This window comes from Myotis yumanensis, unplaced genomic scaffold, assembly GCF_028538775.1.
Source record: "Myotis yumanensis isolate MYYU_CA2020_CCGP unplaced genomic scaffold, mMyoYum1.0.hap1 SCAF_7, whole genome shotgun sequence".
In the NCBI taxonomy this organism is placed as follows: Eukaryota; Metazoa; Chordata; class Mammalia; order Chiroptera; family Vespertilionidae; genus Myotis; species Myotis yumanensis.
In genome coordinates, this window is record NW_027223758.1 from 19,390,898 (window position 1) to 19,413,697 (window position 22,800).

The following is a 22,800-nucleotide window of genomic DNA, read 5'->3' on the forward strand; positions in this document are numbered from 1 at the left end:
GTATGAATTTGAAAGAAGAAAACCAATACAAATTCTAAGTGGTAAGAAGTTTTGTTCAAGGAAATATTAAAACAGGAATATGAAAAAATGATCAATATCACTTCAGCCCTGGCCAGGGTGGCTCAGTTGGTTGGAGAGTCAGTTCCCAGTCAGGGCGAGTTCAATCCCTGGTTGGGGTGTGTACAGGAGGTAACTGATCTGTTTCTCATATAGATGTTTCTCTCTCTTTCCTCCTCTCCCCTCCTCCAGTGAGGATTAAAAATACTTTTTTTTTTTAAAAAAAAGTCACTTTAATATGAACTATCCATGAAAAAACTGCCCACTTCTTTAGATACCATGGTTTTACAAGCAGGGGCCTGAATCAATGGCCTTAGATATAAATCAAATCTAAAGAACATAAGCGTTGAAAAGATTTGAACATTGGTATTTGAGATTTACAAAAACAGCAAGATTAGGATTGGCAACCCTTCGTAAGTCAGTTTATTTTCCTCAAACAAGATTGTAGATTGTAAAATCTTTACCTTGAGGTCTTTCAATAGAGCTTCAATATTAACCACACAGGTGTTCCTTAGAACAGTCCTGCCTCAAGAGGGTAAGAGCACAAGATGTGAAGTTTATAGACAGCATTTTTTTGCTGTTTTCCCAGAAAACAGTAAGTACAGTTACTCCTAAATGGCCTTTCAACACTGAACAAAAAGATTTGTGAAATGCCTTTTACTAGCAAAATACTATGCTCATTTATTTGAATATGAAGATCAAATTTAGCTCCTGCCCAGTTCATATGCATACAAAATAACATTATAGAAAATCTAATCAAGAGCTTGATCTAATTCCCCTTTGCTTTTACTAAAATGGTTCACTGTTTCTCATTAGCTGCTCCAATACCAGAAAAACATCCTATTACAGTTTTATTTACCTTAACATGTGCTCTAGACTTAGCACAAGTATTTGCCAATAGGACAGTGGGCCAATAAATGAAGTATTATGTATAAAACTTTATTGTACAAAATTAAGGCCTTCACATTTCATAGTTCACTAGTAGGTAATTTTTAAAAATCTACACAAAAATTTTACTTGCATTTCTTCCAGCCCCAACTATTAAAATGGCCTGACCAATTGTTATGAAAACAAACACTATAAATAACTCCAAGTCCTTTAAAGACAACTCTCCCAAATGTTATTTCTTGGCATAGGTGATTTTCATGGCATGAGATGGTGTGATCTTAAATCCTTGTAAAGCATCCCTGGCAGCTCCAGCCTGTCCATCATTTTCAAATTCAACAAATGCAATGTCATGCCGCCCAGGTACCAAACGTACTTCCTTGAAACCAGGGAACCTGTGAAGAAAAACAATTTATATCTATGTAAATTATTTATATATATATATGTAAATACATGTTTATTCTGTGTTTAAACTTATTAAGCAACTTCCTGGAAAGTACTATTTCCTACCAAAAATCCTGAGTAGGGTAAAGATAATTAATAATATAATTAAAATATAATTAACCCTAGAAGAATTGCAGGAATAATATAAGCTAATTATATTCTTATCACTGTATCAAAGCTTTGTTTTCAGTTTTACTCATCAATTAGAATTCATAATTCAAACATCAGTGGTAATTCATGTCTTTATTTGCTAAATCTGAAGACTAACTTTAATTCATGGTTAATCCCAAACCAAATCAACGAGCTTGTAAGAAATTATTGCTGTATGGTACACAAATGGATTCAACTCATGAAAGTGCTATTTGTCCTATCAGGAGAATCTTGGAACACAGACTTTTTAATAATAAAACTTACTGATTAAACAGCATGGATAACATCATCTCATTAGTCTCTTCTGGTAAATTATTAAGGAATAAAATATAGTTTGGAGGGTAATCAGGGACCTATTAAAAAGAAAAAAGGCAAAGTTAGCTTGTACGTATGAAAAATATTGTAAACCATTTGGCTCTTACATAAAATCTAAACTCGAGAGAGCTACATTGTAGTTTGTTAGGGACTATGAAAACTTAATGCATGCATCAAACACTATAGCTGAAAATCAAGACCAGAGGAATAAATATAAACCTAATAGTAACTAAGCAGACATTCAAATCACTTAACACAAATTTGGCAAACTATAAATCTTATCAGTATTAAGTATTTAAAAATATTTAAACCAATATTTAAATTTTGTCATAATTGGAGGATCCTGTCATCTGGGTTACATAATTGAAAGATCCTGACAAAACTAGAGAAGGCGGCAATATCACCCTCCTTTAGCTTGTTACCCAAGAACAGTGATATTCAATTCTCTGCATTCCTGCTTACTACCTCCCAGCATTTAAGAAAATTGAGAACCACTATGTGGTGACTTGTAATGTTTTTTGCAAGTAAATGAGATATACATGAGTCTAGTTACCCACAAATAAGTAGAAACAAGCCCTGTTATTAGATATTAAAAACTGTTTGATTCCCCCATCCTCAGGTAATAAGGATCTATAGGGAGATCATCCTGTTTATAAGAAAAAGCTTGCCTCTCTGGCTAATTTTATGGGGGGAAAAAGATAAAGTATAAAGAATAACTTAAGTGAACAACTTAAGGCTTAGAGAATTCAGTGCTGGCACTTGTAAACTAGACTATAATTGTTATAAGAGTTCAAAGAAGGAAAATAGGTAATACAAGAAAATGCAAATAATTTAAAATCAGAACAGCAAAAACTCAGTGATATAAGGAATTCTCTAAATTAAAGATACGTGGTACAGACTGAGAGCTGTCAGAGGGGAGGTAGGTGGGGTGAGTGGGATGAAAGAAGGTGAAGAGAATAGCCAAAGAACATATACACACAGCCCATGGACACAGACAGCAATGTGGTGAGGGCCAAGGGGATGGGAGGGCGGGATCTGGGGAAAGAGGGAATAAGGGTGGGAAATGGGGACATCTGTAATAATGTCAACAATAAAAACAAAATATAACTTTTTAAAAAAGAATTTTGTCAGACCCTAGCACCTAGGAGACAAGAAGGAAACCATGAGTACATAATTGAGGCTTCCTCTGAGGCCGTTAGCAAGGAGATCTGGAAGAGTGTGTAAGCTATCTATATAAGGAGACTTAAATATATTTATGCCGAGGAAGAAAGAGCAAGGGTAAAAAGGAAACAACTCTGTGAAAACAACTTTGTGTAAGTCTGTTAGAAAAGCTGGTTTAGCCTTCAGACAACTGGAATAGGAACGAGCCATGTGTCTGTACAGCCCTTGGCTACGGAATGTTTGCTCCCTGGCCTCACAGTTCAAAATCTGTCATTTTGATTCCCTCACTGATTCATTAGCCGAAGTGAGGAATAAAGTCATCTTGGTTTTCTCCCTCCTAAAGGAGATTAAAATGTCCCGAGTGAGTTTCTACATTAAAGTGCTATATAACTTAATGTTATATCTTACAGATGGAATTATTTTTAGTTTTTGGAGACATGCAAGTTGTTATATGTTGTTGCTATTGCTTTATATAAAGTTTTATTTTAAAGCACCACACGAAAAAAAATACTACCTGAGGGTTTGGCGTTGCATTTCCTTGGGGATTAACTGAATTTGGTGCTCCCTAAACAAAAGAAAGAGATACAGTTAAAAATTTCAATCCCTCTAAAAAAAGCAGCATGTGTTTATTTTTATAATCACTACATAAAAATAGCATTAATTTAAACAGATTTCTTATTCCATTTAATTTTATTTTAAGAAGTTACATCTTAGCTCTAACTCAAACATTCATGTATTTGGCTTGTCAAGTATTTTTGAAAGGTCTAATCCTAAATTTTAGATAACATGTCATAAAGTTATGCCTTAAAGTTATGAAGAAATATACAAGAGAAAAAACAAGGGAACAATTTTTCTTAGCTTTTTTTTTAACAATTAGACAAAAGTCAAGCACTATACTTTGTGAAACTGACTTCTAATCACTTTTAATCTAAAAGTAATTACTTATGGATGATAATTTTACTTTATCTATTATTTTAAATTAAAAATTTGAATTCCTGAATTGTTCAAAGAAAGCAGGTTTGAGTGGAGTACTCATGATTAAAGATAATATCTATGGTTTATAGGCAGCGGAACTTGAGAAATAAGTCAATAGATATAAATACATTCTGTGAATGATGAACTGTCACACAAATTCAAATAAAACTGTCAAACATAAATCTGCACATGTAAAGGTTTATCTTTTAATTTATTTAAACATTAATATTGGAACTTTCTAACTCAACCAGTCCGGCTTCTTAAAAATCCACCTTTAACCCTTTGAGTGCCAACCAATATCCTAGGAACTATGCTAAAATTGCCAAGGCATTTTTGCTGATTTTACAGCAGTTTAGGAAAAAAATTATCAATCGCAAGTAAATGAAGTTACATATTCAATATCTTCGACAAAATCGTCATCTTCACAGCAAGAACTGACATATTTAGCAATATCATCATCACTAATAAAAGCAGACTTAGAACTGGACACTGCAGGAGTGCGATAGCGCTCCCGGCACTTTTGGCGAAAAGACAGGAGCGCGATCGTGCTCCACGGCACTCTAGGGGTTAAACACATTTACACACATGTGCATGCATGAACCTCAAAGACATCCCTATCAAAATTTAACACCAGAAAATAAATAACTTTTGTCCATCTTACCAGACCAGGCTTCTTATTAGCAGTCAGTGCTGTCTGTTCCACAGTTTTGGCTTTCTTCTTTTCTTTTTTCTTTTCTTTGTCGGCAAAGGTGCCACGCATTTTAGATATTATATCTGAATCTGTTTTTGCATACTGGATTCGCTGTTTTAATTATTTGAAAACAAGTTACTTTTCATTATGCTCAAGGTTGTTTACACTAGTCATTAACATTTCAAATTTCATTATCCAAATACACTACAAGATAATTTTAAACCCATCCCTAAGGAAATCTGTCAAATGTACTGAGTGCCAAATAAAAATAAGTTGTGGCCTATGATTCACAACTTATACAAAGTTAGATTCAACTGTGCTTTTAGAAAAACCATAGATTTTCATATGAGAAAAACATGCCTGTGAAACAGCTGAACCACTGCCTCTCTCCATTTAATAAAAGAATAGAGAAAACTGCATTTGAATAGAGAAAGTTGCCTATCCCTTAGCAGGGAGTCTCAGGAGAAGGGTCAACATGTGTCAGTTAGCTGTGAAATGTGTCCTTTGGAATTTGTTACTTCCAAAGTTAAAGCACCAAAAATTGGGAATGACTTTCTTCTCAATCTGCTCTATTATTCTTAAATAAAATAACTAATAGAGGCATCAACTTGAACTTAAAATGCTTTGAAAGGAAACAAAAGGGTGGCAGCACAACTTGTGCAACCAGGCCACTGACTCATTCTTACTAGGCCACAGCCAGCAAGACCAGTATGCACAAGTAAGACAACAGGCCAGCGTTGAAAAACATCGGTCTAGGACAGCATTTCATAAACTAGAATATGCATTCCAATTACCGAAAGAGTTTGTGAAAGTGCAGATTCCAATGCAGGAGGTGTGGGTGACACTACTTGCATGGCTGCCACACTTTGACTAGTTTTTAGGCCCTGGCCTAAAGCATTATCACAGAGCTGAAGCCAATGCAATTAGCTATCCCGAAACATTTGCTATGAGTTAAACTGCTATCTACAGTGTACAAAACCGCAACCACCGCTTCAAGGAAATATTTCTTCCCTGGAGCCATAAGAGCCGAAACTCTGTCTCTGAGCATATCGAAGCACAACAATCAAAACACACAAGAGCCCTGGATGGGTGGCTCAGTTGGTTGGAGCATCCTCCTACACCAAAAGGCTGTGGTTTGATTCCAGGTCTGGGCACATACCTGGGTGTTGGGTTCGATCCCTGGTCGGGGTGCATAAGGGAGGCAACCAATCGATGTTTGTCTCTCTCCCTCTCCCTCTGTTTCTCTCTCTCTCTAAAATCAATAAAAATACATCCTCAGGTGAAGATTAAAAAAAATTGAAACTAAAAAAACAAGATACGCTACAAATTACTATTCAAAACTGTCTTATACAGCATGAATTCGATGTCAGTATGCAAGGAACAAGTGACATTTTAAAGAAGTGTGGGTTTGAAAACAACAAATCTGTCAAAACCAAGAGCAATTCTTTTTCTTTTTGTTCACTTCATCTAGAGATGAATGTACTGGGGAAACAGGAGGGGACCTGGCTGCCACTAGGCATTCTCTGGCTGGTCTGGGCTGCTGTGCTAGAGTAGCTCTAAGTGTACTTACCCCTGCAAGCAACGCTGCTAGTCTCAGACATCATCATTTGACCAAAGGTAGGCTGAGAGCTTAGACTAACTCTGACAACTTAATTCCAAGGGTTCCCTCCCAATCCCCTTCCATGGGTCTTCTATCTTCTCCCTGACCTGAGCAGATCTCTGGTGTCTGTCCTTTTGACAATCACCTGTGACAATCTCTGACCTCAGCCATCGCTTTTAGCTGGCTGTTCTAGAACGGTAGTTCTCAGCCAGAGGTGATTTTGCCCACCAGGAGATAGCTAGCAATGTTAACTGGAGACACTGCTGGATGTCATGAAACTGGCATGTAGTGGGCTGAGGTCAGGGATGCTGTCAAACACTACAATGAACAAGACAGACCTCCACAACAACAACAACAACAAAATGATTCAGTTCAAAATGTCAAAGTGCCAGTGTTGAAAAACCCTGGTGGAGACTAAATATGGATAAAGCGTAAAAGCCCACCCACAGCTTTGAGAAGAGGCAAGGTTTACATTTAAACCAAAGGTTTCGCCACAGAAGCCCTTTAGGGTGATTCTACTTTACTGAGGTATTTTTGGCATTAAATGATCAAATGTCCTTGAATCACAGAGAATAATTTTGCTCTGAGTTCTAAGTTATAGAAAACTTTGCTCACTTTCTGACTGGTATGTTGGAGTTAAAACAGAAGAGCAACTATAACCACCTCAATCAGTACAAACAAGATGGCTCAAAGAATGTTCTTCTCCCTCTCCCAGGATGCCGCAAATTCAGCAGGTATGTGCTACCTTCTTGAAGGCAGAGAATGGAAATCCTAAATACCTTTTATATAATATCAGTCTATGGACTTTTCCCATTGATTTTAAACTAATTAGTTGACAAGGTGAAGTAGTACCAAATACAGCAAATAATTTCCAGCTTTCCCGGATCTGAGTAACAGGAACATGCAAACTTGTCATCTCAACTCAGCAAAGCAGCCCTAAAACCCCCTGAAGGAAAAACTGCCCCTTCATAGCAATGTAACTTTAGATCTAAGCTAAAACCCAGTCTATGCTCCTGCCAACTGAGATCTCAATTATGCTACTCCTTCATGCTATCAGATAAGCTAGTTTCAGGAAGTGCCAATTTACTGAAAACTAGGATATGTAGACACAATCCATTTTCACAGATGCGCCTTTCCACACAAACTGTTCCCAACCAGGTGGGAAGTGGTGGGAAAAGGGAAGTTGGATAGAGGATGAGAAGAAAATTTGCTCTAGTAACAGACAAAAGTCTCATTCTTCAAACAGTGTGGTATAGATCAGTGGTTCTCAACCTTGGCTGCACATTAGAATCACCTGGGAATCTTTTTAAAATCCTGATTTCTGGGCCTCATCCTCCGGAAATTCTGTTTCTTTGTTACTAATGTTGTGGCCCCACCCCATAACAAAGAAACAGAATTTCCGGAGGATGAGGCCCAGAAATCACGATTTTAAAAAGATTCCCAGGTGATTCTAATGTGCAGCCAAGGTTGAGAACCACTGGTATAGATCTACAAACTACTGAGCACAGCCAACACTGCCTGATTTTGTAAATTAGGTCTTCAGGGAACAAACTCACACCCATTCATTTGCATCCACCTAGGGCTACTTTTCCTGCTATAAAGATAGGTAAGTAGTTGCAACAGAGATCAGCTGGCTTATAAAGTCTAAAAAAGTATCTACTACCTGACCCTTTATTGCTAATATGCTGACTCCTAGTTCAGGAAAAGAACAATCCTAATACCGAGAGTCAGGAGACTAGCATTCAAGTCCTGATGCTGTCACAGGTTATATTAAGTATAACCTAGATAAGCAACTAACCTCTCTGTGCCAGATGGGAAAATAAAATAAAAGGGGTCAGTGGTCTGCACTACAGACTGCACGTCTACTCCAGCCCTTGGCCTGTTTTTGTATGGCCTATAAAGGACTTTAAGACTTTTATTTTATTACAATTTAAAGAGTTGATACATCCCCCACCACCACCACCCACCCACACACAATATGCAACAGAAACCATATGTGGCCCACAAAGCCTAAAATATTTATTATCTGGTATTTATAGACTTTTGCTGAACTCTGAATTAAACCAACAAATATCCAAACTGCTTACATTTTACTGGTGGTGAAACTGAAAACAGGCACAAAACTAGTTAATGGCAGAACCAGAATGAGGACCTGGGTCCTTTAAATGCTGGACCTTCCCATCACAGTTCAGTTCCAGAAGAAAATCACTTTGGAATCCAGGTCCTGTGTACTCACTCACACAAGTAGAACCCCTTGCTTTACACTCTGTCTCCATCCTGATCCAATCCTCTATCATCACGGACTTACAGCAAGGGTCTCCTAATTGAGTTCACTACTTTCCTTCTGGCCTTCCCACAATCCAATCTTTACCCAGCAGCTAAATATAAACCTCATTATGTCACTGCTGAGCTCAAAATTTTCCATGCATAATTACTTGATTTTCATTTATTAATAAAACCTATTAATCTAAGTCTGAATTTTCCTTAGATTATTGCTTTATCTACACTGCATAGCTTTTGATATGTAGTATTTTACTATGGTGTTTTTGAAACTTTCTAAATCTAACAGATTAGATTTCCTCTTTGACCCATGGTTTTTGTAAGTTTATAAATGGAGGTTTCCTTTTAATCTTCTAATTTATTATTAATTTCTACTTATTTTCAAATAAGAATGTTGCCTATACTGCCATTATTTTAAAAAATATTCTGCATCTCAAGCTATTTTGTTTTTGTCCATATGAACTGTCATAAATTAAGAAGTAAATTATAAACTCTAACAGTTTCTATAATAAATAAAACAAACCCAAACTCCCTCTAACACAGTTAAAAGCAGAAAGCAATAGCTATAGTTTTAAGTGTATATTTACTTATCTATTATATACCATAAGTAGAGATTAAAGCCAAAATACTGAAATCAACTTACCATTGGTTTACCATAAAATGGAAATCCTTGTAACTGTCTCAAGGCATTTGTGGATGAGCCCAATTCTTTAAATATAACAAAGGCTTGCCCCCTCATTTTCATGGTCTTTAAAGCTACAATATCTACAACATGGCCAAACTGAGAAAACAGGGCATACAGGGATCTCTTCAATTCTGTGTAAAATTAGAGGGAAACAACTTATTTGTGAATGAAACAATGACAAAGTTCTTCATAAAACGACACTGAATTAAGTGCTTCCCTACCATTCATGTATTCATTTATACAGTTATACATTTTAAAAACATCAGACTATTTAGCTCTCTGACTTAAAACGTTATTTGAAATCATTTTATCTATGAGTGAAAACAGATTCAACACATTTTTCAGCCCTTACCTATTTTTATTTTTAAGCCTTAAAATCCTTACCCAATAGGGATAAACCAAAATTTCGGGCACCGAGAAAGATAACTAAATGAAAAGTTTTGAAGCAGTACAACTTTTAAGCCAGTAGTAATTAAGCACATTTTTGGCTATGAACAAATCTTTTTAAAGCACACTCACCTTCTTTTTTAATTTTGTCATTCATATTGTTGATATAAATTGTGTGGTTTGGTCTGATATCCATCTTTTAGATTAAGCTGTCCAAACAGCCTGAAGAGACAGTAAATATTCTGTTACAAACAGGGAAGACTTAACTCATACTCTTGGTGTGACATTAGGACACAACACAAGTGTTACTAACTTTTCAGTTCTTTCATTCCCTAATGCCAGAAAATATCAGTTTGGCAGTAGTCTTTAAAGCTCTCCAACTCTTGCTCGCTTTCTTTCTTTCTTTTTTTTTTTTTTTAAACAAAAGGAAAATAATGCTTGGTGGAGCACAGTACCTAGTAAGATTTTTAACATTACTTTATTCAATAAATTTTATACTTATCTTCCACTTATAACCAAGTGATAATGTTTTTCCATCTGTCTAATAAAACTTTTCTTTTTAAATTATTTAAAACCCAAGGTTTGAAGAAAAATGAAAAAGAAACTAGCAAATGTACAGCGAGTAAAAATCATTTAGAACATTAATGAAGTTTGTCAAGAACTACTACTTCATGTGTACACTTACATAGCACTTTCATATCTGTCACTAATTTATACACATCACCACTTACTGTTCTGACTCCACAGTTATCTCGAGCCAATTAAAGGGATGGAGCCCTAGCCGCTTTGGCTCAGTGGATAGAGCGTCGGCCTGCGGACTGAAGGGTCCCAGGTTCGATTCAGGTCAAGGGCATGTACCTTGGTTGCGGGCACATCCCCAGCAGCGGGTGTGCAGGAGGCAGCTGATCCATGTTTCTCTCTCATCGATGTTTCTCTCTATCCCTCTCCCTTCCTCTCTGTAAAAAAATCAATAAAATATATTCTTTAAAAAATAAACAAAGGGATGGAGCTGTGAGAGAGCATCACTGCACGATGGTTAAGAGCTCAGAATCTAGTTATCAGCCAGATCTGAATTCAAACCCAGTCTGTGCTTCTGACTAGCTGCGTGACTGGGGAAAGTTCCCTAATCTCTCCGGTCCCCATCTGTAAAATGGGATGGTGGTCAACAGCATTTAGCCAGGAGAACTCAGGAGACCAAATGAGACAAAGTCCCAGCACAGCTCTTGCCTGGGCAGTAAGCGCCTAAAGCCGCTGTTATTAAAGGTGAATGAAGGGACTTGCCTAAGGTCATGGGGCTAATAAGCCGCAGGCCTGGAAATCCGCCCTGTCTTCTGGTCTCCGCAGTCCTCTTTCATACTCACCTCAATATTTCATCTTTCACATTGTTTTGAGTTGCACATTCGGACCTTGCTTTATTCCCTAGGCCGTCCCACATATCCTTTAACTTCACAAATACCTAACGTCACCCACTGTATGTGAACAGCACAGGATGACTGGCAAGGAAAGGGCCCGCGGACAGGGGCTCCGCTTGTGCGGGCAATACGTTAAAAGGCAGGCTTCTCGGAGACCTGCGGGCTGCTCATCTGAAACCCGAGGTCGCCAATAGGAGGGAAATGATCAGAGAGGAGGCTCAGGGTAGGTACGCGGGGCCTCCCTCCTCTCCCGACACAAGCACACTCGCCCAAGGCCCCGGACCGAAGCCCAAGGAAGTAGCCCCGTGGTCCCGGACTCCACACGTTTGACTCCAGACAACGCTCTTAAGATGGGAGGCCTCGCCGGAGCGGCGCTGCAGCCTCCATTCCTCCCCCGCCCGCTGGCCTAGCCTTCCGCGAACCCCAGGTCCGGTGCATCCAGCCCCACCACGCCGCCCCTTCCCGCTCGCAGCTCCCACAAGGGAGCGCTGGGCCGAGGGCCAACCTGCGGCCTGGAAACCGAAACAGCGGGACAGAACTCATTCAAACTCACCTGAGGCCGGCCTGGCGTCCCGTAACCACCGAAAGCCGGAAGCGGAGCCAGGAACCGGAAGTGACTGCACCAGGAGCCTCAATGGAGCGCAGATCGGTGGAGGAGCCGAGCACCGAGTCGATCGATGCCCTGCGGCTGCACCTGGAATCGCTCTGCGCATGCGCGCCCTGGCGGCCGGGGAGAAAACGTGGGTAGGGGGAGTGGGGAAGGAAGGGGAGGGTGCCTGTGGGAAGCATGTGGGTGAAACAAATCTTGGGGCCATGGAGTGAGAGGATAGGGGAGCGCAGTGATTCATTTCCCCCGCCACGACTTTACGCGGCTTTAACCACGAAAAGGTAGCGTCCATCTTTCCAAATCCTATTCAGTTTTACAGATGCCGCCCATGCCCACTGCCAGGGCAGGCGCCCTTCTCCGGGCTCTGGCTGCCCCCTGTTTAACCTCACATTCAGGACAGCCAGCACCCCCACAAGTCTCCTCCGGTTCCTGGACTCTGCGGGAACTCTCCAACAATGCTGATGGGCTTGAATCCCAGGGACACGTCCGCTTGAGGCCCCAAGTGGAGGGAGTTGGTGTCGCTGTCCAGCTCTCTCACCTTAGAGGCAACCACACTTGACTAATGACCAAACACCTGTAAGGTCATCAGCCTAAACGCACTCAAAACTCATTCATTTTCTATCATCCTTCCCATCTCCCCACAAAATGCCTATATTGTTCTAGGGTAAGACAAGTTGTTGGTGTTTAGGCCAAGCTGAAGGGCACATAGCCACTATCCATTCATCAAATATATGTAAAGCATCATCTGAAATGTTTGTTATGAGCCAAGGGAAATCTAATCTTGTTATTCCCTTGAACGCCGCAACTTCCTCATATGTAAATTAGGGATCATAATAGCAACTTCCTTCTATTGTGAGGATTAAGTGCACTCAATATAAAGTGATTAGACACAAGAGAAATGGTTCATAAATGTTATTTGTAAGTGCTGGACATATGCATGAAGGTACCCAAATAGATTCGTCTTATAAGACAGGGATTTTTATTTTAAAAGGTCGCCTAAAGTTGCAACATTTTGAAATAATGTAAGTTTTTTGAAGGTGGGGATTTTTGTCTACTTTGTTCACTCAGGTAGCTTTAGTAACTAGAAACGTGGCTGATAAATATATATATTGAATGAAGCTTCATGGAAAAATTAGACAACACCAAACAAATGTGATGTTTTATGAAGATGCACAGAAATGCAGGAAATAATGTTAAACAATCACAGAAAAGCATCTACACTAATAAAAGAGAAACATGGTAATTGGCGTACGACCGCTACCCTTCCCATTGGCTAATCAGCGTATCCTTATGCAAATTAACTGTCAGCCAAGATGGCGGCCGGCAGCCAGGCAGCTGGAAACAAACATGAGGCTTGCTTGCTTCAAGTGAAGGAGGACTCCAACGTTCCCCGCCTGCCGCTGCCGGCCTCTGAGCTGGCAGTTTGAAACATTCTAACAAATATAGGCCAGGATCTCAGAGCTGAAGTTATACATTGTTTCGATTATAGAACCGAAACAAACCAGATACAAAGCCTCAGAGCTAGAGCCAGAGCTAAAGCTGGCCCAGAATAAAATAAAAAAAAGGAGCGGTTGGGAGCTTCAATCAACAACCGCCAGCCTGAAAGCAGCCCTCAGCCCCTCACCCAGACTGGGCAGGCACCCCAGTGGGGACCCCCACCCTGAAGGCTGTGTGAACAGCTGCAAACAGCCATCATCCCCTCATCCAGACTGGCTAGGCACCCCAGTGGGGACCCCCACCCTGATCTAGGACACCCTTCAGGGCAAACCAGCCTGCCCCCAGTCCTCTATCCTATATAGTAAAAGGGTAATATGCCTCCCAGCACTGGGATCAGAGGAACCGAGAGGCCTCCTGGCACCATATCAACGTGACAGGGGGCAGCGCCCAAACCCCCTGATCGCCCTGTGGCTCTGTGTGTGACAGGGTGCAGCGTCCCAACCCCCTGATCGGCCCTGCTCTGTGTGTGACAGGGTAGAGCCATAACCTCTCCATCGGCCCTGCCCTGAGTGTGACAGTGGCTGAGCCCCAACACCCTGATCGGCCCTGCTCTGTGGGTGATAGAGGGTGGCGCCCCAAACCCCCCCCCCCCCAACACACGATCCCTGCTCTGTGTGTGACGGGGAAGAGCCATAACCTCCCCATTGGCCCTGCCCTGAGTGTGACAGTGGCGGCACCCCAACCCCCTGATCGGCCCTGCTCTGTGCATGACAGGGGGCAACACCCAACCCCCTGATGGGCCCTGCTCTGTGCGTGACAGGGGGCGGCACCCCAACTCCCCAATCAGCCCTGCTCTGAGCCCGACCAGAGGCTGCACCTAGGGATTGCACCTGCCCTCTGCCACCTGGGAGTAGGCCTAAACCAGCAGGTCGTTATCTCCCGAGGGGTCCCAGACTGCCAGAGGGCACAGGCCGGGCTGAGGGCCCCCCCTTTCCAACCCCCGAGTGCACAAATTTTTGTGCACTAGGCCTCTAGTTATTTTATAATATGTATGTAAAATTGAGAAGAAATGTAAATAGTTCTGTCTCAGTTAAGAATTATGAGAGAGTACCCTTACTACATTAGAAGAAATATAAACTAAATTAAAAATTTTTGAATAACAAAGGACAAGCTGCCCTGCACACTAATATGGACATCTGACCAATTAATTATGTTTGATGATAATGACGATGGCTAACCTATTTTTCTGAAAATAAGCTGTAACCTGACTATATTATGCAAGTCATTCTGGCCAAGAGCACATCATAACTATTAAGAGAGGATAAGATGGATATTAAAACCTTATCAGATATTTTCCCATACAGTAGATTCCCTTTTCACTTTGTTGATGGTTTCTTTTGCTGTGCAGAAGCTTTTTAGTTTGAAGTAGTACCATTTGTTATGTTTTTCCTTTGTTTCCCTTGCTCTAGGCATTATATTGGTGAAAATACTGCTACATGAGATGCCTGAGATTTTACTGCCTATGTTTTCTTCTAGGATTTTTATGGTTTCACAATTTACACTTAAGTCTTTTATCCATTTTGAGATCATTCTTGTGTATGGTGTAAGTTGGTGGTCTAGTTTCATTTTTTTTTTTTTTAATGGTGGGGCTTTGCAAAGACACTCTACCTGGAAAGAAAAAAATACAGTACCTGTCCAATTTTCCCAACACCATTTATCGAAGACATAATATAGTCTTTACTCCATTGTATGCTCTTACCTCTTTTGTCAAATATTAATTGGACATATTTGTGTGGGTTGATTTCTGGGGTCTCTCTTCTGTCCCATTGGTCTATATGCCTTTTCTTCTGCCAGTACCACTATTTTATTACAATGGCTTTGTAGTATAGTTTGATATCCCATATTGTGATACCTCTAACTCTGTTCTTTCTCAAGATACACCTCAACACCAGGAAGACACACAATCCAGTTAAAAAATGGGCAAAGGACCCAAATAGACACTTCTCCAAAGAGGACATACAGATGGCCAATAGACACATGAAAAAATGCTCAAAGTCACTAATCATCAGAGAATGCAAATTAAAACTATAAGGAGGTATCACCTCATACCTATCAGAATGGCTACCATAAAAAAATCAACAAACAACAAGTGCTGGCAAGAATGTGGAGGAAAGGAAACCCTAGTACACTGCTGGTAGGAATACACAATGGTACAGCCACTGTGGAAAACAGTATGGAGGTTCTTCAAAAAAAAAAAAAAAAAATGAATGGAACTGCCATTTAATCCAGAGATCCCATTTCTGGGCATATATCCTAAGAATCCTAAACTCTAATCAGAAAACATATATGCACCCCTATGTTCATAGTAGGGTTATTTTATAGCTAAGATCTGGAAGCAGCCCAAGTGCCTATTTTGTTTGGTAGATGAATGTATAAAAAAGCGGTGGGACATTTACACATGAAATACTATGCAGCCGTGAAAAAAGAGGGTCTCTTGCTCTTTGAGACAGCATGGATGGCCCTGGAAACTATTATGCTAAGCGAAATAAGCCAGTTAGAGAAAGACAAATATCACATGATCTCATAAGTGGACGCTAAAGAACAAAATAAACTGACAAACAAAATAGGTCCAGAGGTATAGATGCATGGAACAGAATAACAGACCTCGAGGGGAGGGGTTTTGAGGGAGGGAACAGAAAAAGATTAACCAAAGAACATATATGCATATATGCATAACCCCTGGTTACAGACAATAGCATGGGAAAGGGGTGGGGGTTGGGTGGAGAAAATGGGAGACATCTGTAATACTGACAACAATAAAATAAAATTAATAAAAGCCAAAATCAAACAGAGGATAAGATGGAACTTTGCAAAGATACTCCACCTGGAAAGAAAAACAAAGAAAACACACAGAGACTTAAAATCAGACGACACATTGGGTTCTATTAACCACTAAAAAATGGCTACTATTCATTACACTGTGAGAAGGAACTCATCTAATGGCCAACTCAGTGGCAATGATCTACATGCTATTCCCCAGGTTTTTCTAAACAGAACCAGTGCACCTTTCTGTCCTTGGGCAGTTGGTCTGGGCTTTCCAATGGCCTGTTAGTTCTCGGTAGTTTCTTAAATGGTTTTGAGAAGCCAATAATTGAAAGCAGGACTGAGAAAGGAATGAAAGGGGGAGAGGAGCTCTTCTGCCCTTGTGAGATGCCTTGAATGCCCTGGTTATATAACTATATTAAGAGCATTATAACATCTAAACTTTGGTCAGATGAGCTGTAAAAGGACCATCATCCCTTTATAATTAAATTCACCTCTTGAGGGTCAGATCAGGAATCTGATATTTCCAAAACTCACCTGTTTTTAAACAGAAGTGAAAAACAAATGGATTTGGTTAGGAGTTCTGCTCAGTCCAGTCTCTCATATTTCAGTGAGGCAACCTGATTTACTTTCCTGTGAAACAGTTTTGTTTTTTATGGCACTAAACCCAGAAGCAGCACTACAACACTCTAGACAACTGTTACCTATCTATTGCTGATGAAACTCGCCTATTTTAGAGGTAGCAGCAAAATTACTACCAACAGTTGGGAATAAAACTGTGTGAAGACATCTAAATTATCGTCTAAGCATGATAAACGAGGCAGCTCGTAGTGACTATGAATGCACATATATTTTCCTACCTTATCTGCACGTGTTTTATGTTTCTCATTAAATGTTTTCAGTATCTCGCTGCAGTATTTTTGAGATGTGGCCGAGTTTAAAGAAAAATGCGTCATAAAACTGGTGGATAAATTTTGACCCATTTATGTTGGATAGAGTCACAGGATGTACAATAATTTGTTTCTATTGTCTCTCTCTCTCCAGGTGGTGATTTCATTAAGAAATTTACGTAGAGTAAAATTATTTCACAGCCATCACTAAACTAATCTAGGCATTATTGTTGAGCGCCATATCAGGTTTACCTTGTCCTAGCTGGTTGGGATTATATTGACTGGAACTTCCTAAGAAGCACCCCAGCTCTGAAATTCAGGGAGGAAATAATTTTGTGCAATTATTTTCTGTCATTTTATTTCAGTCCTTATGTTTATTTTTTAAGAAATATTGTTTTAGCCCTAACTGGTTTGACTCAGTGGATAGATCGTCGGCCTGTGGACTGAAAGGTCCCAGGTTTGATTCTGGTCAAGGGCATGTACCTTGGTTGCAGGCACAGCCCCAGTAGGAGGTGTCCAGGAGGCAGCTGATCGATGTTTCTCTCTCATCGATGCTTTTAACTCTCTATTCCTCTCTGTAAAAAATCAATAAAATATATATATTTTTAAAAAGAGATATTGTTTTAGAAGAAAAAAAAACATGAAAAGCTATTATCACTTCGGAAACATACTATTGTGCTAATGTTAATAGTGGGGTACCTCTCCATACACAAAAACACCTTTTTCTCCCCAAAATGGGAGGAATCTGAGATAAGCTATGATAATGTATGCATCTCATAAAGTTTGGAAGCAGTAGTTTGCCTTCGAAGACTAGATAACTAAAGATGTGTGGGAGAAACCTGGATGTCTTACTGTTCAATATTATGAAATGGGAAGTTGTGCTTGGCACAGTGTCCCTCTGACCTCCCCTGAAGTCCACTAATTATAACACATGACTGCCATTCTCTTCAAAACTGGAGTAATAAGATGCTAGTGGCATGAGGCCCACCTAACCAGCAGATTAAATTATTAAGTGCAGCAGATAAAACTATGCAGATAAAATTCTTAATTACAAGAGTTTTCGCCTCTATGATTCAACACCGTTAATTTTTTTTAACACCCTTAATTATTTGGAGTCGTAAGCCCTGTGACAATTTGAAAATCCAAATTTAAAAAAGAGACCTTTTTTTAAAATGTTGACTCTCAATTATGTAATTCCCAGCATCATGCACCATTGATTTCACAGGCACATCCCAGGTGGCCTAATCCAGTGCTTCTCAAACTTTAATCACCTAGGGATTTTGTTAAATTCAAATTTTGAGTTAATAAAGCTTGGATGGGGGCCTGATGATCTGCATTTATAACAAGCACCCAGGTAGTACTGATGATCCCCCACCATATTTTGGGTAGCAAGACCCTGAGCATTTCAGATTTAAGAATGCCTGGTAGATTATCCAGTATTGTACAATAGTTAGCTGAGGGGGCCATAGAGCTCCTACCAGAGACAGAACACTATCTTCTTATTGCAAATACAAATCAACTATTTCTTTCAAAGGAGTTATCTAAAACTCTGTTTTAACTGCCTTCTCCTGGGCATTTGGAACTCAATCTCAAGTGAGAGTGAGAAAGTCTGGAATTTTTGTTCCCTCTTGACGAGAGATTGCTTGGTTCTTTGTGGGGCCCTGGGTCACCCTCTAATTAGTGTTAGTCATTACAGTTGTGCACAACTGTCCTGGTCTGGTCTCCTACCAGGCTCACGGAGGCTTGCACTTCTCCACACCTTCTGAAAATTGGCACGGTCAGGTAACGTGCTTTGGCTAATGAAGGGTAAGGATATTAGCTAGGCATCACTTCCAGGCAGAAGTGTCAAGAGCCAGTGCAGAATTTGCCGTGTGCCCTTTGTTCTGTCTTTGTGATCTTGGAAATAAATGGAACCTCTGTCACCCTTAAGTTCATGAGTGACTACAATGATTAGGGAACACCTCTCCTACTCAGTTCAAATTGGTCATATAACATTAGCAGGAAATAATAAACTGAGCTTTAGGGGGTATCTGTTGATGTGTCATGGTCATCCTGACTTTTTAGACTAATTGAAACCACCTCTGAGAAATAATTCTTAGAAAGTTCAAAAGAGTTTTACGTGAGCAGTTTCCCAATCACAGATGGTTTCTGAGTGCATAAGAGGTCATGTATCTGAGATGACTCTTGCCTTTTATAGGGAAAATCAATATGATCCATCTTTTGAGTGACCTTTATTGAGTAATTTAATCCTAGATTTATTGAGCACCTTTGTAAAATGGCTACATAAGTAATTATCTTGAGGCCTAGCTGAGAGAATTCATGGTTGGTAGCATTTTCACATACCTTCTGAGAAAGGTTCCGAAGGAATAAAGAGATGTCATGTTCATGCTCTAATTTAGGGTGGTCAGAATCATCTTGCAACAAAAGATCAGGATATGTATAAAACATTTCAGGCAAGATGTAACATCATGAGACAGTTTAGATTCTTATCATAAAGAAGTTGGGGGGAAAATGAAGCCTCTAGTTTCAATTGCAAATTTGTTTGGACGAGACAACCCAGAAAGTCATTTCTATCTAAGGAATCCAAAACAATTATGTAAATGAGACTGGTCTTTCCTATTCTATTTTGTTTAAGGTGAATGGGAGTCAATTCAACTATTGTAAATTTCTCTAATATCCACTGGAGGAAATATCATTACATGGGTTAATGAGTTTATTTAAAAAGAGGGTGAAAATAAGAAATAGTGCTCATCTCTAATTGATATTGAGTAGTCTTCCTTTAATCACGGTGGGTTTTTTTTCAGTTTTAATATGAAGCTACTTTCTGACATTTAGTGTTACTAAATTACTTCAGCTCCTGAAAGATATTAATATAACTTATAATACATTTTGTCATTTCTGTAGAAGATTCTGAATAAGACTGGTCAGTTTGGAAGCCTGAAAGAAATTAGTTCTAAGTTACTTCCTTGTGACTGAAATTGCAAACGTCAGATTCCATTACAAGTGGCTACGACTGAAAGAGCTCATCTCTCGTTCATTTAATAACAGGGTATCCCAGAAGTCATTGTGCAGTGCTAAGCTTTATATTGCTTAAAACTAAACTAAGACTTTGGGACACTTTTATCTTTTCTGAACACCTACAACATAGCAAATCCTGTGCTGGCTACTGGACATGTAACAGTGAGCAGCACAGGCAGGCCACCTGCTCCCATGGAGCTGCCAGGTTCTTGGATAAGTACATATTTGTGAATAACTACTATGGAGATGTTCCCATTACTACTGCTGCAGAACAAACTACCCCACAACTTAGTGGTTTAAAGCAATAGCTATTTGATTATGTCTCATGGACTTTGTGAGTCAGGAATTCAGAGTACGGCTGGGTATTTCTTCACTCAGTGGGACTCAGCTGGCACATGTTTGGTGGTTAGGAGTGGCTAATAGACTGCCCTCATATGGTTCTATCAACTGGAGCATCAAGCATGGTGTTCCCAGCCTGATGGTCTGTGGGTAGCTAGATTTCTTACATAGGGGTCAGGTTCCCTCAGACCCAGTGTCCCAAGAAAATTAGGTGGAAGTTTCATCACCTTTTTGGAGCCAGCCTGAAAAGTCACACAACAAAGCCTTTAGCAATTTCTCGTTGGTTACAAGTTAGTCATAAGGCCGGCCTAGATTCAGGGGAAGGAAATTGGATTCCATTTCTTGATATGGGAATCTCCTTTACCTTCACACTGTAGAGAGTGAAGGTAAAGGAAATACTATTAGGGCCATCTTTTTCTTGTTTTATGTTGAAGAAATTTATATTTAGAATTAGCCAGCTGGACTCAGTTTAGATGATCCCCATTTTGCTGACAACATTCAAAACATCATACATAGTCAGGAACCAGTTGGACAGACGCCATCTTCTCTCCACCAGGCTGAATTCAAGATGTTGGCCTTTGTCACATCCATGTCATAGAGCTTCTTCCCAGCTTGTGTGAGCTGATGCTTGCTGGCCTGGACATCCATAATGAGCATAATGTGTTGTTGTTTTTTTATCCGTAGGTTGGGAAAGTATGGATTACACATTTCTACCGCTCTCCATCAGTGGGGAATCATGTTCAACTGCTAACAACAAAGATTAATTTGCAGTGGCTAAAACTCACAAAGATTTTTTATATAAAAGACAACTGAAAATCAGCAGGGTAGGGCAGTTGCACAAAGTATTCATGAATCAAGTTTCCCTCTATTTGTATGCTCTGTTTTCTTGCTTTATTTTCTGCTCCCATTCAAAAGATTACCTCATGGCAAAGTGGCTGCTGGAGTTACAGCCATTATATCCATATTCCAGGTAGCAGGAAGGAAGAAGTTTAATACCACTGTCTCTTAGAAGACTCAAATTGTACTTCTATTATATTAGTTTGGCCAGAATTTAATTTTATGGACTCGTGAAGTTATAAACAAAGCTGGGAGATGTAGTTTCTTAGCAGGAGATGTTGCCCAAAGTATTGTTTTCTAAATACAAAAAGTGAAAATTAGCATTTGGAGGTGAGAAGCCTTCTCTGTCAAATTTCTTATTTATAAGATCAAGTTTAAAAAAATGCCAATGAAGATAAAAGCATCATAAAGACCTTTCTAGTGATATATGATTATAATAACATTTCTTCTTTTTAAATGTCTATAAGAAATGAGAGATTTACTTTACTATTTTAAAATCTGAGGTGAGAAATAGATTTTGCACAATTAATTTCCCCACTCTAAACAGTTAAGAACAAAACAGAAGTCATGTTTTAAACCTCCCCCCTAATTTCAAAGCACATTTTGCTCTGGTTCTAAATGTCTGAAGTCAGAGCTAATGCAAGATAGAAGAGGACAGTTTGAAACATAAAGGATGGCACTCATCCTTTGAAACATTCAATGAGCTGATCCCTGCACCTTGTGTTTCTGATATAATCTCGACTCTTCTCAAGGTGTTAGCAAGTTAGGTAATTGTAGATAATAAAATATTATCTCAGGGTTACATATGCACAAATGTGCACACCCACTCACAGTTTTCTTCACCTGCAAACATCTTACACCAAAGGCCCAGCTGAAGTCCCATGTCATTCCTTTTCTCAGCACCAGTGCTCTATCATCTGTCTTCTCTCTGTTCAGGGACTGATTCTACTGTTTGTTTTGAACAATTTATACCCAACATTCAACAAACATCAAGAGAACATTTAGCCCCAGCAGGGTGGCTCAGTCCATCTGAGCATCCTCCCATACACCAAGGCACATACCTAGGATGTGGGCTTGATCCCCAGTTGAGGCACTTACAGGAGACACCTGATCAATGTTTTTCTCTATCTATCTATCTCCCTTTCTCTCTCTCTCTCTCAAATCAATAAAAACATATCCTCGGATAAATATTAGAAAAAAAAAGAGAGAAGGAACATTTAACATTGGTCCCAAATACTTCATTATTTCACTGTGGCCTATTAGGGTCATATTTGAATTTCTTATCTTCCCAAGTTTAGTGTGGGCCCTTTAAGTGCCTCATACTCCTTTTGTATTATTTCATTTTAGGCATTATATCGATAGATTTCTCTGGCACTAGGCATCAGAACTTACTCCAAATCGTTGAATCTCAAAACAAAACTATCACACACATTCCAGAATAGCTAAGATGACAGGCAGACAGTACCAAGTGTGGGACAATGGGACTGCTTATACATTGCTGGTGGGAATGTAAATTTGTGCAACCATTTTGGAAAAATGTTTAATCATACCTGCTAAAGCTGAACAAAGCATATTTTATGACCCAGTAATTCCACTCCGAGTTATATACTCAACAGAAATATAAACAAAACGACAAGCATGCAGTAGTATTCAGAACACTATTCATAATAGCCCCAAACTGAAACTACCTGTAAGTATAATAGGTAAAGAGATTGAACAAGGTATGTATTCACACAATGGAATATTATACGTCAACAAAAATTGACAAACTACTGCTACATGCAACAACATAGCTAAATCTCACAAA

The 22,800-nt window shown here is 39.5% G+C and overlaps 1 protein-coding gene across 2 annotated transcripts; it reads right to left on the reverse strand.

Moving 5' to 3' along the window:
- Window positions 1-975: 975 nt before the first annotated feature.
- On the reverse strand, window positions 976-11,656 carry SNRPB2 (small nuclear ribonucleoprotein polypeptide B2). 2 transcript variants are annotated; one of them, XM_070419881.1, is made up of 7 exons: window positions 11,596-11,656; window positions 9,763-9,852; window positions 9,202-9,374; window positions 4,649-4,789; window positions 3,527-3,577; window positions 1,801-1,889; window positions 976-1,337 (listed from the first exon to the last, which is right to left on the reverse strand). In XM_070419881.1, exons 2-7 carry the CDS (start codon window positions 9,824-9,826, stop codon window positions 1,178-1,180), a joined length of 678 nt encoding a protein of 225 aa, XP_070275982.1. In that variant the 5' UTR covers window positions 9,827-9,852; window positions 11,596-11,656; the 3' UTR covers window positions 976-1,177. The 2 variants fall into 2 exon arrangements, with proteins under 2 accessions (XP_070275982.1, XP_070275983.1); XM_070419882.1 differs by lacking the exon at window positions 11,596-11,656 and adding an exon at window positions 10,992-11,065.
- Between the last annotated feature and the right edge of the window lie 11,144 nt (window positions 11,657-22,800).

Coding starts and splice junctions, on each gene's coding strand:
- SNRPB2 (XM_070419881.1), bottom strand. CDS start 9,826: ATGGATATCAGACCAAACCACACAATTTATATCAACAATATGAATGAC. Junction 9,375..9,762: donor TGACAAAATTAAAAAAGAAG/GTGAGTGTGCTT, acceptor AATTTTACACAG/AATTGAAGAGATCCCTGTAT. Junction 1,338..1,800: donor TTATCCATGCTGTTTAATCA/GTAAGTTTTATT, acceptor TTTTCTTCACAG/GTTCCCTGGTTTCAAGGAAG.